The sequence below is a fragment of the Leopardus geoffroyi genome, chromosome B2, assembly GCF_018350155.1.
Source record: "Leopardus geoffroyi isolate Oge1 chromosome B2, O.geoffroyi_Oge1_pat1.0, whole genome shotgun sequence".
Lineage (NCBI taxonomy): Eukaryota > Metazoa > Chordata > Mammalia > Carnivora > Felidae > Leopardus > Leopardus geoffroyi.
Window position 1 is genome coordinate 63,362,306 of NC_059332.1, and position 16,226 is coordinate 63,378,531.

Sequence of the window (16,226 nt, forward strand, 5' to 3'; positions counted from 1 at the left end):
GATCTTTCCCTTAAAAAGACATTTTATGAGAAGACCTCAGCTTCAGGAAATAAAGGCAGATGATGTTACCATTTATGAAAGTGCAGACAAGGCCAGTAGCTATTGTGAATTGTAATGAACCCTGAGACAGCCCTGCTTCAGATGTAGCATTCAGGCCTTAGAGACTCAGAAACTTATAGGTGTTTATTGGAAAAGCTAGAGAATTTTTTAAAGCTATTTGGCTTTCTATCTGTATTACCTAGTTTCACCTCATTTCCCATTGAAATTTAGAATTAATATTAATTTCAGAAGTCTTCCCAAGTTTAAAAAAAATTGTTAAAACACCTATTTGTATGAGACAATTTATTGTAGGAATTGAAACACTAAATGAGAAAAAGAAAGAAGAAAGAAAGAAAGAAAGAGAAAGAAAGGGCAATTCACCTTTATTCTAACAATGGGATATTTCCTTCCTATGAACTTGTAAAATTTACAAAACAAGTGTGAGCCATGTTAGAGAAAATACCTCTTAAACTGAGAATCATTTATATACTTCTGTATTTCAGAAAATTCTTCAGCAAATGAAACAGTCAAATCTGGACATAGGATTAGACTTCTTATCACAACCAGTATTCATAGAAAAAATGGCCACAATGAAAACAGTTTTGTCAACCTACTGTTGTCTCATTTATTAAAGTTACAAGGATGATACTTGAATTATCAGTGAACAATTATCGCCTTTACATGGAGTAATCCTCATTTCATTGTCTTATTTGTAGGCATTATTTTGATTCAATATAGCAGTAAGAAGCAGAAACCTGAGAATGACAGAGGGAATAGAAGGACAGGAAAAAGAAAAAGAAACTTGTTCACTCTGCAGTTGATTTTATTTCTTAATGGTTTCTTATTCCCTTCTAATGCCTTCCACTCACACCCCAAGAAGAGCAGTTGGCAGAGAACACAACAGATGGATGACAAGCTCAACACATGCAGTGGATCTGGCACCCAGGCACTTGACTTTTATTTGCTAAACAGCCAGATTTCAAGAACTTAGTCTGCTGATGTTCCTACTTGGTTTAATCCACTATGAGAATCTAGCACATAAATATTAAAATATTGCCATAGAAAGATCACACGGTCTCTGTTTCTCTGCATAGTTTAGTGGATAATTATTTTATTCTTTATTTAAAGGGGTAGATGGTATTTGATAAAGACATCTATAATTTCAGATTAGAGTTTTCTAAAAGCGTCTCTGTCTAAAGGAAACAGACATAGCCAGTGTAAGGTACCAAATGAACTTGTTAGATACTAAGTAGAGGATTTGAGAGCATGATCACAGATGATTGGTACCTTTCTTCGCTTCGACCATCACTGCATTTTCACACATTACCAGATTCAAAGCTCAAGAAAAATTACATCTTCTTGGTAAAGTCTCGTTGACACAAGACGAATTAACAGCCCCTTCACTCTGCTCACATAGTATTTTATTTACATTATCGGTATAGTTTGTGTCTTTGTCTCTACTGTGAGATCCAGGAGAACAAGCTCTTGTTCCTGTAACTGCAGCACTTGACCCAGCATATGGCACCTGATTGATTCTAGATAAATGTTTGTTGATTTATTCAGAACTCAAGTGGACTTAGCCCCAGGCCAATAAAGAAAAGAAATTGAAGATGATTGTTAGAAAACTGTGCTGAGGGGTAGTTGGAAAAGGCAGTGGTGCTTCAGTACAAGTCTTCTGTACTTTCCGCAAAAGCATGCTTCAGGGAAATAGGAAGGTAGGAAAATCTCTTATCTACCTAGCAAAGCTTGCAGATGTTGCTTCCTAGAGTGAAATCTAATAGAAGTGTGTGCAGCTACAGAATTTGTTTCCCATTTTCTCTTGGAGAAACTATGTTCTTTCTTCTCTTCCAAGCATAAACCTGAAGAAGTTATCATGCTCTCTTTTTTTCCAAATAAAGTTTGAAAAAATTCTCCTGACTTTCTTACAACATTGCTAAGGCATATTCTTTCTCCATATCTTCACAACGATTTACCTCAGGGCTAAAGATAAATAACCAATGACTTCGCTAGTGCGAAGTGCATTTAAGCTCCAGTAGAAGTAATTGATATGGAGTAGAACTATAAATTACTCATCACGAGGAATACTTTGGACAGGAAATAGTTTGCACTTACTAGTATCTCACTGACCTCAATTAGGGGCTTACTGATGACACTTTCCTTCTCTTTATATCTTACATCATCTTTCACTTGTTAGAATGCTTGATTCAGATGTCAGTTACTACACTTTGGATATTTCAGGAGGTGATTCATATTAAATGTCTTCTATTTCCCTAGTACTTTTATGAAGCTTTGAGTTTACTTAAATACTGTTTTATAACTCATTTCACAATATAGTGAAATCCAAAACACTTGTTCTTGACAAATACACTTAAAAAAATCATCACAGGTACATAGGAGCCCAGATTTTTAGTGGGCTCTACAACATTGTCCAACGCCCAGTTCCCTAACTTTGTTAGATATGGAAAGAGTTGTTTACCTGTCCAAATAATTTCAAAGTTACTTGTTTTCTTGTTTTTTTTTTAAATTTTAATAACTCAGTATAATTTTCATTCCATCAATTTATAAAAGGATTGTAAGATATATTCCCTCAAAAGAAAAACTTAATGGTTGTAGTTGACTACAAGCTCAGTGTATACTTAAGCAATTCAACTTTAAAACAACAAGTTGTGTTAATATAAGTACTATATAGTATCCAGAACAAGAAGTGTGTGTGTGTGTGTGTGTGTGTGTGTGTGTGTGTGTGTGTGACCCTCCTGTTTTTATTCTATGTGGTGAGATCATTTCTGGAGTGATGTGCTGAATTCTGAGTTCCATATTTTAACAGATATATTGGCTGACCAATGTGCACCCAGAAAACAGTAACTATTAAGGGACTCCAAACTATCATTTGAAAAATTATTGGTTTACTGAATAGGCTTGATAGTGACACAAAGGGATGTCATACATAAGACCAATAAGATATTTTTCCTTTGTAATATAACACTAATGAGCAAAAGGGCGCCTGGGTGGCTCAGTCCATTAAGAGTCTGACTTGGGCTCAGGTCATGATCACGTGGTTCATGGGTTCAAGCCCTGTGTCAGGCTCTGTGCCCACAGCTCGGAGCCTGGAGCTTGCTTTGAATTGTATGTCTCCTTCTCTTTCTACCACTCTCTTGCTCATGCTCTGTCTTTGTCTCTCTCTCTCTGTCTCTCTCATAAATAAACTTAAAAAAAAAAAAACACTAGTGGGCAGAAATTTGGGGAAGGTTAATTTGACTTCAGAAAGCATTATTGCAGTATTTCCATATAGAGTTGTTTTGTTCTGCTCTCCAAAATACAAATTAAACAGCAAAAGTGTCTGACTACTGAAGTTTTCAGTAGAGTCAGTACCTCGACAAATGTTTTGACGGAGGTGGTGGATAAAAAGGTATGAATTTATTCTTGCCCCTATGTGAAAAACTGCCCATCCTGCTCATTTTCTAAGTGTGTGCACTTGCGTATACTTGTGTCCCCAATACATGTACATTCAGGTTAATAGTTTTTGAGACGGTAGATGTTGGGTTCAGCTACTACTAACTCCCCATATTTACATTACTATGATTAAGACATGTATCAACCATATATTGCCTTTAAGTGGGCTGGTTTTCCCTTCTTTGAAATGACCCATAAGAATAAGTAATAATAGGATCTCACTCATTTTATGGTTAAGAATGATATAAATTTGCCTTATCCTGAACATTAATACGATAATACATCCCCATGTGTTTGCTGCATTAAAGATCAAATACATATGAATAATTCAAAAAGTTTGAAGTTTTAAACCCTATAAGGTATACAGTTTTTTAACTTGATGATTTACTTCTTGGAATGAAGTCCAAGAAAATAGAAGGAAAAAATAATCCTCCCTGAAATAAAAGACTTAGATTGGATGAGATGTCTGAAAAAAAAAAAAAGGTGTATATTCTATTTCCTGAAATGCTTAGTTGAGTGGCAACAATTTAAGAACCATAAAAATTCAATTTTTGAAGATTACGTCCTGAGTAAAGCGGATGTATAGTCGGAAACATAGAGGTCAAGTTAGTGATACACAAAATCAAAATCAGATTTACTTTTAGCTGCCTCTTTTATTGGTTTTCATGCTAGAATTCTGGCATTCCATTTCAGATGTTTCTTCCAGCTATTTCGCTCAACATTCAATTTAAGTAAATTTTCTCTTAATAAAATGAGTTAATTAGTAGGATAATACTGGTATATTTCCAAGTGTATACTATATTTGTAAAGGAGATTAAGTTACTGGAAAATGTACTGTAGAATGAAATGATGGGCCACATTAAATTTTTAAATATAGAAACAGTATTTTAGTAGGATCTCAGACTCTTTTTTTTTTTAATGTTTTTTATTTCTTAGTGTGTGTGTGAGAGAAAGAGAGAGAGTGCATGTGTGTGTGCAAGCAGGGAGAGGGGCAGAGAGAGAGGGAGAGAGGCTCCCAAGCTAGCACAGAGTCATGTGGGGCTCTACACAGGACTTCACACAGGGCTTCACGCGGGGCTCATTACAGGGCTCATTGTGGAACTCAATCCCACAACCTGAGCTGAAACCAAGAGTCAGGCGCTCAACCGACTGAGCCACCCACGCACCCCACATCTCAGACTTTTATTTTTTTTATTTTTTTAAATATATGAAATTTATTGTCAAATTGGTTTCTGTACAACACCCAGTGCTCATCCCATAAGATGCCCTCTTCAATACCCATCACCCACCCTCCCTCCCACCCCCCATCAGCCCTGAGTTTGTTCTCATTTTTTAAAAGTCTCTTATGCTTTGGCTCTCTCCCACTCTAACCTCTCTCTCTTTTTTTTTTTCCTTCCCCTCCCCCATGGGTTCCTGTTAAGTTTCTCAGGATCCACATAAGAGTGAAAACATATGGTATCTGTCTTTCTCTGTATGGCTTATTTCACGTAGTATAACACTCTCCAGTTCCGTCCACATTGCTACAAAGGGCCATATTTCATTCTTTCTCATTGCCACGTAGTAGTCCGTTGTGTATATAAACCACAATTTCTTTATCCATTCATCAGTTGATGGACATTTAAGCTCTTTCCATAATTTGGCTATTGTTGAGAGTGCTGCTATAACATTGGGGTACAAGTGCCCCTATGCATCAGTACTCCTGTATCCCTTGGGCAAATTCCTAGCAGTGCTACTGCTGGGTCATAGGGTAGGTCTATTTTTAAGTTTTTGAGGAACCTCCACACTGTTTTCCAGAGTGGCTGCACCAGTTTGCATTCCCACCAACAGTGCAGACTTTTACATCAGAGTGTGGATACCCAACTTTTTAAACCAAAACAAAAAAAAATCACCACAACATAGTATATAACTTTCAATTTTCTGGGCTTACATGTAGTTACAAGCAAATTTCCATTTACTTGTTTAATCTGCCTTTCTTTGCTTGATCTCTTTGGGACTAGGTTTATAAACTATAGCCCTGGGGAATGTGATTTCTTATCAAGTGTCCTTCAGACAACTTGTATTTCCTGCATAATAAGAAAAGACATAGATTCCAATGTCAAAGGAATCAGGAAAACTAATAATTTATCTTTTATGCCTAGCTGTGCTTACTTCAGGGAAATGTGCAGTGATAAAAAGGAGGTAAAATGAAATCCTTTGATCACTTTCTCAGAAAGCCACCCGCTGGCCCTAAATCACACCTAAGTTTTTTCCAAAAGCTTCCCAAAGAGGTTTTACTTTGAATTCTGGAAAGGGTGCTTTAGATTGCTCTGTGAAGTTGAAGATCGGCTATGCATTACAGTAATAACACGGCAACACTGCTGTCAGCAGCAATGTTAGATTTGGCCCTGCTTTGTATTACACATATTCATTCACTTGTCCTTCTGTACTTTGAATTTGTAACAAGAAAAGGACACAGGTCCTTTGTTGGAAAAACCTATAATAGAAAGTCTATGCCTCAGAAACAAGTTTGGAACATTCTGGTAGCTATGAGAAACATTGATTGTAATTTTCTCTCAATAATGCACTGAAGTATTGATCAGAAGCCAAGGGAGAAACTTCTTATTTCTTTGTTTCTGCTGAGACTGGGAGGAAGGAGGAACAGCAAGAGTCCAGAAAAAGCAGCTAATGTCCACCCATCCAGTAGTTTTAGGTAGGCATTTATTTGCTAGGTAGAATTCCATTTGACCTCAAGCTGCATTAGGTTTTGGATATAGTCTTTAGTTTTTATGCTACTTAAGAAATCTTTTTTTTTTGGGGGGGTGGTTGGATATGAACAAAAACAAATATACTAATTTATCCCTTAAGAACTAGAAAAATAACAAATGATTTAAAATTATTAGAAGTTTCAAAATGGCTTATCTCTGATAACTTCAAGAAAATCAGCGAGAAGAAAATAAAAAGGTTTCTGAATACCAGTCTTGCAAACTTTAAGCTTCAACAGTATCCACTCCCAATCTGAAAATCGTGTACCTGCTGGTGTGTGAAACTGAGTTTTTCCTGGGAGAATAATCAGTTGGTATCCATGAGATTATCTGGGAATTTAGGATTAGGTTTACAAAACAAATTCCTAGTCAGGAAAGAGTGGGGACCAGTGAACACTGACCGTAGGAAAATATAACATTTTAACTGCAATAATCATGAAATCAGTGTCCATTAAAGAGAGAAAAACAGCTTGATATCACAGTTTTAGCGATTTTTGGTATCCCGTTAGCAGTGTTTCTGGGTGGAGCCCTAAACTGACATGTGCCAGAAGTGACTTTAGGTGCTAGTACTTGGAACACATAGTACATAGCAGTGGGCTCTAAACAAAGAAAAAGAGTAGATACTGTCACTACTTTTTTTTCCCCAAAAAAGTATTTTTGGCAGTGTATACTGTATCAGTGTACTTTACTGGATTACATGCCATATCTTGTTATGATGTGTAACTTGTAATATGATATAAAACATTATATTAGACCAACCGATGAAACTAATTCTGCTCCTTATGGACAAGTGGACATACTTCTGCGATGAGTAACTGAAGCTCAATTTCCACAGAATGTTCCCTGGTGTCAAATACTGAATGTGCTTTTACTGTCACTTTATCAAATGAGATGGGAAGTTTCTAAAATATTTGTATAATAGTGCCCGAGGTCTAGAACTATAGAAATGTTTTAAAGATTAGAAATATGCTTATTACATAGATAAGTACATTGTATTTTATTGATGCTTCAACACTTAATTACACTTAGCAGCAAAATTTTGCCTTTACTGTTTAGTATATTTTTTGATGATAGCAGTTCTACTGTGAAAAACTTAGATGACTTAATCTAAGAACAGCCCTAGACTTTAAAATATGTGTGTCTGTATATAGTGGTACAACTCCGTTATAAATGACTAAACCTTTCCAAAATATATTAATTAATGAAATAATAATTTTCTCTTTAGATTTAGAATATATTATTGCTAGTTTAAAGTTTGAAGATGTGATTTTTTTCTTTTATATCATTTTAAGAAATGATATCTAACTTCATTCTAGGTAATGCTGAAAAATTGTCTTATAAATTACTTATAAATGTTTTCTAGAAATAAAGTAGATCAATGGAATTTTTAAATTATTTTGAGCTGCCTCAACCTGCAAACTCAGGAGTCAAGTCAGTTCCTATAAGCAGAAAAATTCCTAAGCCCCCATTGAGAATGTGTACATCCTCCCAGGAATATCTCATTCTAGCTGGTGTGCTGTTTACAAACCACGCTTGTCAAAGAAATGACCCATGAATTCCAGTAATGGAAACTGATAAGCATCTGCTGAGAACCTTTTTACCCAAGAAAGGAACCAGATGAATGTAAAAAACTAAAAATTCTTATAAGCAATTTTTCAAGTAAAATGGGATTGGGTTTGTCTTCAAAATTGATTTAAAGGCAATCAATGGATATGAGTTTTATATATATAAATATACACAGACATACACGTGTTTACATACATAGCTGTATGTCTATTGCTATAATAGATGTGATACATATCTATAATAGATGTATAGATGTATTCAGTTTTTATATGAGGTCATTTACAAGCCAGAATTAAATCTTTTCCATGAGACAGTGTAGGGATGTGGCTATGTTCACAGAGCTGAAGTGTATGTGTTCAAATTCCATTTCTATCTCCTATTTTGTGTAGGATGGTGTGATCATCTGTTGTAAGATGATCATAATCTATCTACCCAATAGATTTGTTGTGAGAACAGTTCCTGGCCCATAGAAATCCTATTCCAGGCTTTAATATTACGTCCAGAGGTTTGAAAAGAGAACATGAAATAAAGGGTACTAAATAGCTGTGGAGTTAGAGAGACCTCATTGAAATCTCAGGTAGTGCCACAAGTTGGGTGACCCTGAGCATGACTCAGAGACTCTGTTTTCTTTATTTTCTTTTTTTAGGTTTATGTATTTATTTTTAAAGAGAGAGAGGCAGAGAGAGAGGCAGAGACAGAGGGAATCCCAAGCAGGCTCCATGCTTGCAGCACAGAGCCTGATGTGGGGCTCAATTTCATGAACCATGCATGAGGTCAAGAACTGAGCCAAAATCAAGAGTCAGACACTTGACTGAGCTCCACAAACCCCCCAAGACTGTTTTCTTATTTTGTAAAATTGAACTACTAACTCTATAGTTGTAAGATAAGGAGGGATAGATAAAAAGCCCCTGAATGTGATAGATGTTCAGTATTAGGCTACCTTTCCCCACCAAGCTAGAACTAATTCTTAAAGACTGCAAAAATTTCTTTATTCATTTGTTTTTTGCTAATAAAATCTATTTTCTATACATCTTGTAGGGTGAAAATGGTTTGCATGGAGTTCCAGGCTTACCTGGTCAAAAGGTAAAGAGTTTTTGATGTTTTATAGAAATTAAGAATTTAACATCTTAAAAATTGAATCTGCATATAGTATAGGGAAGACTCAGAAAGTTTATTTGATGAAACTTAATTCCCTGAAAGGCTCTTAGAAAGCCACTAATCGGTCTTTCAAAGAGAACCCATGGAAGTAATCCCTTTTCAAAGGAATCACTCTAGGAGAGAGCTTTATCAGAGAGCTTTAGCAACATGCTTCTCCAGAGAAGTCAATGATCATGCTTTCTGGGGGCCAGTGGAGTGTACAGAGCTGCTCTGATTGTGTTTTCACTGTTACTAGCATCTAAAATGAAGAGCGGAATAATTTTTACCACCTTTGACTGTATTTGGTTCTTTCTTATTTATCTTCTTTTTGTATTTCCCAGGTTGGCTAAACATAATAGTTACACTGACATAAAATATTAAATGTTACAAAGATGCTACAACTAATCTCTTCAAAAAATATCTTTCAGAATAACAAAGTCATAATAAATAAAGATTTTTGCCTTGACTAGGCTGCTTGTTTCTGTGCCTACTATCTTTCTCTTTACCAAGGTGAACTTCACTTGTACCTGCCCCAGGACTCTCTCCTCCTGGAAAGGAGTGTGACCAGCATTGCTGGAAGCACACAGACTGGTCTATTCCAGTTTCCTGGAGGGATGGGGAGCCACTTCAGGTGGGGCCAGCTGTCATGATACCACTCAGATAATCCCACCACAGGGGAGAGCATTACTAATGCAATATTAGATGCCCACCCCAGCCAACCATATCATTTCTATGCTTTGAAAGTTTTACAGGTCTTAGCAGCAAGATGTCAGAAGTTACTACTGCATCTCGGTTTTTCTCTGTAGCTAAAAATTTCCATTTAAAAAAAAAAGATGTGCATTTATTTATAGTTACAGTGTTTGAAAAATCTTCCCTTACTTGGCTTGATAAAGATAATAAGATTGAACTGGCAGCGATAAAATGGCAAGCTTCTGAATTTCTTCACAGCAACTCTAGACAAAACCCATTGATACAGCATGTGCTGCCTCTGTGAGTTGAGCTGCAAGCCAAGGGATGTGCAGATTTATCTACTGGGAAATAGTTTTGGACTTTCCAGCAGCTGTTTGTGGTGGCTGCATCATGCTGACATTGTGACTGATGTACTGGGGGGTGTAGCAGCTTCGATGTCAGCTTGAATTAACAGATCAAGTTAAAGTCTATATTTTAGGAAAAATGGTCGAGTAAAGATAGACCATATATTCAGTGGCACATATGCCCAAATACTAACCTATTGTCTTTCCTGGTACCCTTTTAAAGGGAAAATGAAGCAGAAACAATAATTTAATCATGTATGTATGTGTGTGTATACATGTACACATATACATATATTTGATTACAGGTATTATTTATAATATATACACAGACACTATACGTATAGTAAAAACCTGGCGGTTCGCTTCTAACATGAATTTTAATTGTGTCAAGCATCACCTTGTTGCAGCATTATAGAAAAACTTGACATAAGAAACCCTTCATCCCTTATCTCTGTGCACTCAGGAAATATTTCATTTATTGAGTGCATCTTGTGAGTGGAGGGGTGAGGATGACCTATCTCCAGCATTCACTTGCTGGCTGTGTTGTCTGGAGTGCCTGACATGTACTTGGCATTCAATGAATATTTGTTTGAATGTATGCATCAAACATCAGTACCATAAGTATCTGTGCAGAATTAAGTGGGAAAATAAGCTTGTTGGGTCAGAGAGCGTTTTAGTTGAGGAATAGGAGACTTACACCTTTTGGAATAATTATGGTGGTTGAAAGCCAGCAGCCCTACAACTGCCAACGCCCTTTCTGTGACTGAGAGGCAGGGGATCTGGGGGGTAAAGAACATGTTCGGCTCTGGTGTCAGAGCTGGAGCCAGGACTCGGGGTTCAAACCTGAACTCTCATTCATCACACAGCTCCCACTGGAATGGTATTCCATAGAAGTCAGCATGAGAAGGCTGTTTCTGCTGGATCTAGTGAAATAAATAGTAATAGTAATAATAACAATAATGGCTAACTTAGTGCCAGGCACCATGTTGATGCATTCAATTCTCAAAACACCTCTGAGAAAGGTACAGTATATAGAGAAATTCAGGTTTATGGAGATGACATTGCATGGAACGTACTATAGTGAAAGTGTGGCTTGTACTCTTTAGTATTTAGGAATATGTAAATTTTGTCTAAGTTAATATTGGTTTAAAAATTTACATATTAGAAATGGTTTTTATTAGTCATTGGAAACATTATCATTATTATTGTAATAATTGTGTATATTAAAAGTAGTGTTCCCATTATTATATATACCATATTCCTCTTCTACAGGGAGAGCAAGGTTTTGAAGGCAGCAAAGGAGAAATTGGTGAAAAGGTAAATATCTCTCATTACATAAGCATCTATAAAAATAAATTGTGTTCATGAAAATATTTTGAAGTGGAATATCTAACTTCTCTTATACTTTCTATATCCAGAATTCAGTAATTTTGTAGAAAAAATCTTAAAATATTTATTTCACTTAAGTTATACTTAATATACTGGTAATTTTCAGACACCTTTCTAAACTTTGGATGGTAGTTTCTAGATATTTCTCTCTAAATGCATTTCATTGATATATAAATGATTAAAACATTTATTAAGCAGTATATTTGTGTGCTATCACATCACTGCTGCACTATGTGTCCAAGTCTTTAAATAAATGTTTTGTTTACATGTATACCTGGTTTATCAGTGGAATTTTTCCTGAGGATATAAATAAGAAGAACTGTAATTGGGTCAAACAGAAAATAGATGTGAAAATAGAATAGTTTGAAAGAGTTAAAATAAAGGGATGGTTTACTTTATTTATTTTTTAAAGTTTATTTTTATTATTTATTTTTAAAGAGCACAAGCGGGGGAGGGGCAGAAAGAAGGAGCTACAGAATCCCAAGCAGGCCTCACACCATCAGTGCAGAGCCCAATGTGAGGCTCACAAACTGTGTGATCATGACCTAAGCCGAGATCAGAAATCGGATGCTTAACCCGAGTCGGAGGCTTAACCAACTGTGCCACCCAGGTGCCCTGGAAGGGATGACTTAAAAGGGACGGTTTAAAAGAAAAAACACAGAGATGGTGTAATATCCCAGATTGGGTTATAGTAAACTCCTTAAACTCTACAAGTTTATCAGACTCAGAAGCAAAGAAAACTATGGATAGAGCTCCAGGTTGGTGCTTAGAGAAGTGGTTAACCCAATATTCAAGCAATCTTTGTTTTACAAATTTACAGCCTTCTACTAAAAATACAGAGAATAGAAGTGCCTTAGTCATCCAAAATTTCCCTTCAGACAATCATTTGAGTCCTTCTGCTTTTCATAAGTCCAGTTTGATTTTTAAATAGAACAAAACAGTACCATTCCTTTGTTTCATAAAATGTCATGTAATTGGACAGCCAGAATAAGGGAAGGGGGAGAGATAATCTCAAATTAGACAGTGTTGCCTGTATTTAGTTTTCTGGGCCGTGATCAGTTGTTTGCTTCTTCCATAAGTATTTTAAACAGAATGAGCATCTATAATAATTGTAAGACAAATTATGCATGATGTAAGCTACTTGCTAATTACTTTTCCTCATAGAACTGTAAGAGAAAAGAACAGCCATATAATAATCATATAATTGAGGAGAATTCCATTAAATTATGACTATTTTTTAAAAAGTGGATCTCTCCTCTTAGGAATCTTTTGAATATTTTTGTTTTAGTAGAATGACAGTCATTGCCTTTAATAAATGCTTTATTTACACATGTTCCTGTTTTATTAATGGGACTTTACCTGTAGGAATAAGTGAGAATAAGCAAGGAAAGAAAAATTCTCTGTCATTTAAAGTCACCATCTCACTAAAATCTTAGTGGTTATTTTGATATTTTATATACATGGTTGGTATTACTCAGTAATAGATTCTCACAGGCTATGAAGTATAGAAAACTGTTCAATATATTTGGCTTTGAAGATTTCCCTTCTAATTCCTCATACCTATTAACAATTGCCTTCAAATAGTTTCACCAAGAGGTAAAAATATTTATGGAGAATGATGGAGATAAGAGGAAGATATAAAGCATCAAATAGAAAAGACTGTACCTTGAATGAGAATTATAATTCAAATGGCGTATAGCCACATATAAAATTTACATAATAACCCATATAATAAAAATATATTCTGGTTTATTATTTACCAAATAGAAAATGTTTGAGTTTTTCAGTGTTGCATGTTACATATTCTGATCTATGACCACATGTATTTTTCCATGAGATACATAATTAATGTCAACTTTTTGTTCCTAGATTAGAAACTGTGTTTCTAGATTAATTAAATAAGTATGTGCAGCACTCATTTCCATGTGATACAAGCATGAAATCCTTTCACTGCTTACGACATAATTTGTTTTCTGAACAAAGACTACTTTATGTATTTACTTTTAATTTTTTTTTTGAAGTGTATATGGGCATCCCGATTGGGTGGGGGCAGGTTGCAGGGGTGGTGAAAGAACTCACCCAAGACAGAACAAAAGGGATTAAAGTTTATTGAATACACTGCAAAGGAGCAGCACACAGAACAGCGAAGGACAAACCGTTTGCCATGAGGAGGTGGTGAGAAGCTATAGTTATAGAGGGGGGTAAGGGAATATGGAGACATATGGAATTTTACCTTTTTTGGTAATCTTAGGAACTGTGTCTGGTTGTAAGTAGCCCATTGGTTGGTTAGGACCTATGGCTTAATGAGCCTGTGCATTCAGCTCGGTAGTCACTGTGGACCCTTTTGACTTGCTCAAGTTTCCGTTACTCAAGCCTGTGACCTAAAAGCGGCCTCGACAGTATAGTTGACATGAAATGTTATATTAGTTTCAGGTGTACAACACAGTGATTCAACAAGTCTATACTTGATGATATGTTCACCTCAAGTGTAGCTACCATCTGTCACCATACAACACTATTACAATACTTTTGACTTTATTCTCCATGCTATACCTTTCATCCTGTGACTTATTTGTTCCATGCAAGCCTCCCACTCCCCTATACCCATTTTGCCCATTCCCCTACCCCCTAAAAGATAATTTAAATTGAATTTAATTCTTTGTGTAAGACTATATAATTACAATAAGACTTACCTTTCCTCTTTAATTGTCTCATTGTGGCCTTTACTGTGTTTACAATTTGACTGTTTTGAATGATACAATTCACTAGTTGTAAAACAAAAGAATTCAGGGAGTTGTTATTGCTCAAAGATGTCCTACCTACCAAAGGCACATGGCTACCAGTTGAACAGGAAAACACATATCAACTGTCAAAGACAAAACGCTATGTGATGATCTTAAAGTATCTTCATAGTGATGATACCACTATATGTTATTTTTTTTAATGTTTATTTTTTGAAAGAGAGAGACACACACAGAGCATGAGTGGGGGAGGGGCTGAAAGAGAGGGTGGCTCAGAATCTGAAGCAGGCTCCAGGCTCTGAGCTGGCAGCACAGAGCCCAATGCAGGGCTTGAATTTACAGACAGCGAGGACCTTCGACTTAGCCGAAATCGGATGCTTAACTGACTAAGCCACCCAGGCTTATGTGGTATTTCTATAATCCAGTATAAACCAAGTAGAGAAATCTGCTGTTTTCCTTTATGACTACAAAACTAGCCTCTAGGCCAGTTTAATTCATGAGCCAGACTGACCAGGTGGTTCCTCAGCATGTCTAACGTGGTATCCTTAGTCCAGAGAAGAATTTATGAAATGTGAACAAGTAGAGAGGACCTGATTTGAGAGTATATTCCTGAGTCTGTAGCAACATATGATAGGGAAGAAATTCGTGTATTAACTGAGCAAGCACAATTCAGCCAAATCAGTCCTGAAGTGAAAATCATTTGAAGAACCAGTTCTTTCTCAAATTACTTACGCTGGCAGGACTCTCCCTGAAGACAGCTATTTTCAGGTTCACTATTCTCTGGTTTAACATGTAGATGTATATGAATGAACCCATCCCACTGCCCCATTGCCTGTTGCCAAAGGCAGGTGAGCATCACTCAAGGATCCTTTGACTCTAACAGCATGCCTCATGAGGTAGGAGGGAGGAAGTCTATATTCTGACTGGGGAGATAGACTCACAGCAGGGGGTCTGTGTTCTGATTTCTCTGTGTCTTTAGGAGTGCTCCTAGGCATCCATTCTTTGGAGGATTTTCCTTAGGTTTCTTCAGAATTCTTGCAGGTTTTGTATGGGCTACTACTAGTGAACAAATGGAGAGTGCACCCTTGAGGTGGCAGTTACCCCTGTACTGTGTCAACCTTCCTTGCAGTGATACAGCCATTAACCATTCTTTTATGTTGCCATTCAAACTCCAACACAGTTTTTTGTTTTGTTTTGTTTTGTTTTTGAGAGAGAGCACAAGCAGGGGAGGAGGGGCAGAGGAAGAGGGAGAGAGAGAGAGAGAGAGAGAGAGAGAGAGAGAATCTTAAGCAGGCTTTACGCCCAGCATGCAGCCTCAATCTCACAGCCATGATCATGACCTGAACTGAAATCAAGAGTCAGATGTGTGGGGTGCCTGGGTGGCCCAGTTGGTTAAGCATCCGACTTCAGCTCAGGTCATGATCTCATGGTTTGTGAGTTTGAGCCCCATGTTTGGCTCTGTGCTGACAGCTCAGAGCCTGGAACCTGTTTCAGATTCTGTGTCTCCCTCTCTGCCCATCCCCTGCTCACACACACACACACACACACACACACACACACACACACAATCTCTCTCTCTCTCTCTCTTTCCCTCTCCCTCTCAAAAATAAATAAACATTAAAAAGAATTAAAAAAAAAAAAGAGTCAAATGCTTAACTGACCGAGCTAGCCAGGCACCCCAGACTTAGTTTAAAAATTGATTTTTTCAGTGTTAAACTCAATTCTGCCAATCTTTATTGTTAAATCTCATTTGAGAGGTTCGGCAAGAAGATGGCGGCATAGGAGCACGCTCGGTTCACCGTGTCCTGCTGATCACTTAGGTTCCACCCATATCTGCCTAAAAAACCCAGGAAACCGCCAGAAGACTGGCAGAACGGACTCTCTGGAGCCAAGCGTAGAGGAGAGGCCCATGGAAGAGGGTAGGAAGGGTGGAGAGGCGGTGCACACTACACGGACTGGTGGGAGGGAGCCGGGGCAGTGGAGGGCAGCCTTCCCGGCAAGGCAGAGCCCCTGAGTCTGACTTGCAAAAGCAGAGGGGCCAGACTCCATGAGTTCTGACAGCCAGCAGGACTTAACATCTGGAATGTTAAAAGTCAACAGCTCTGCTCTCAGAGAGCAGGGAGGGCGAG

At 37.1% G+C, this 16,226-nt stretch overlaps 1 protein-coding gene across 2 annotated transcripts in view; it reads left to right on the top strand.

Moving 5' to 3' along the window:
* Nucleotides 1-16,226, top strand: part of COL19A1 (collagen type XIX alpha 1 chain) — a 349,939-nt gene that overhangs the window by 87,961 nt on the left and 245,752 nt on the right. For both annotated transcript variants that reach the window (XM_045498677.1, XM_045498678.1), the window contains exons 11-12: nucleotides 8,835-8,879; nucleotides 11,240-11,284. In XM_045498677.1, coding sequence (XP_045354633.1) covers nucleotides 8,835-8,879; nucleotides 11,240-11,284 — 90 coding nt within the window. The remainder of the gene's footprint in view (nucleotides 1-8,834; nucleotides 8,880-11,239; nucleotides 11,285-16,226) is intronic.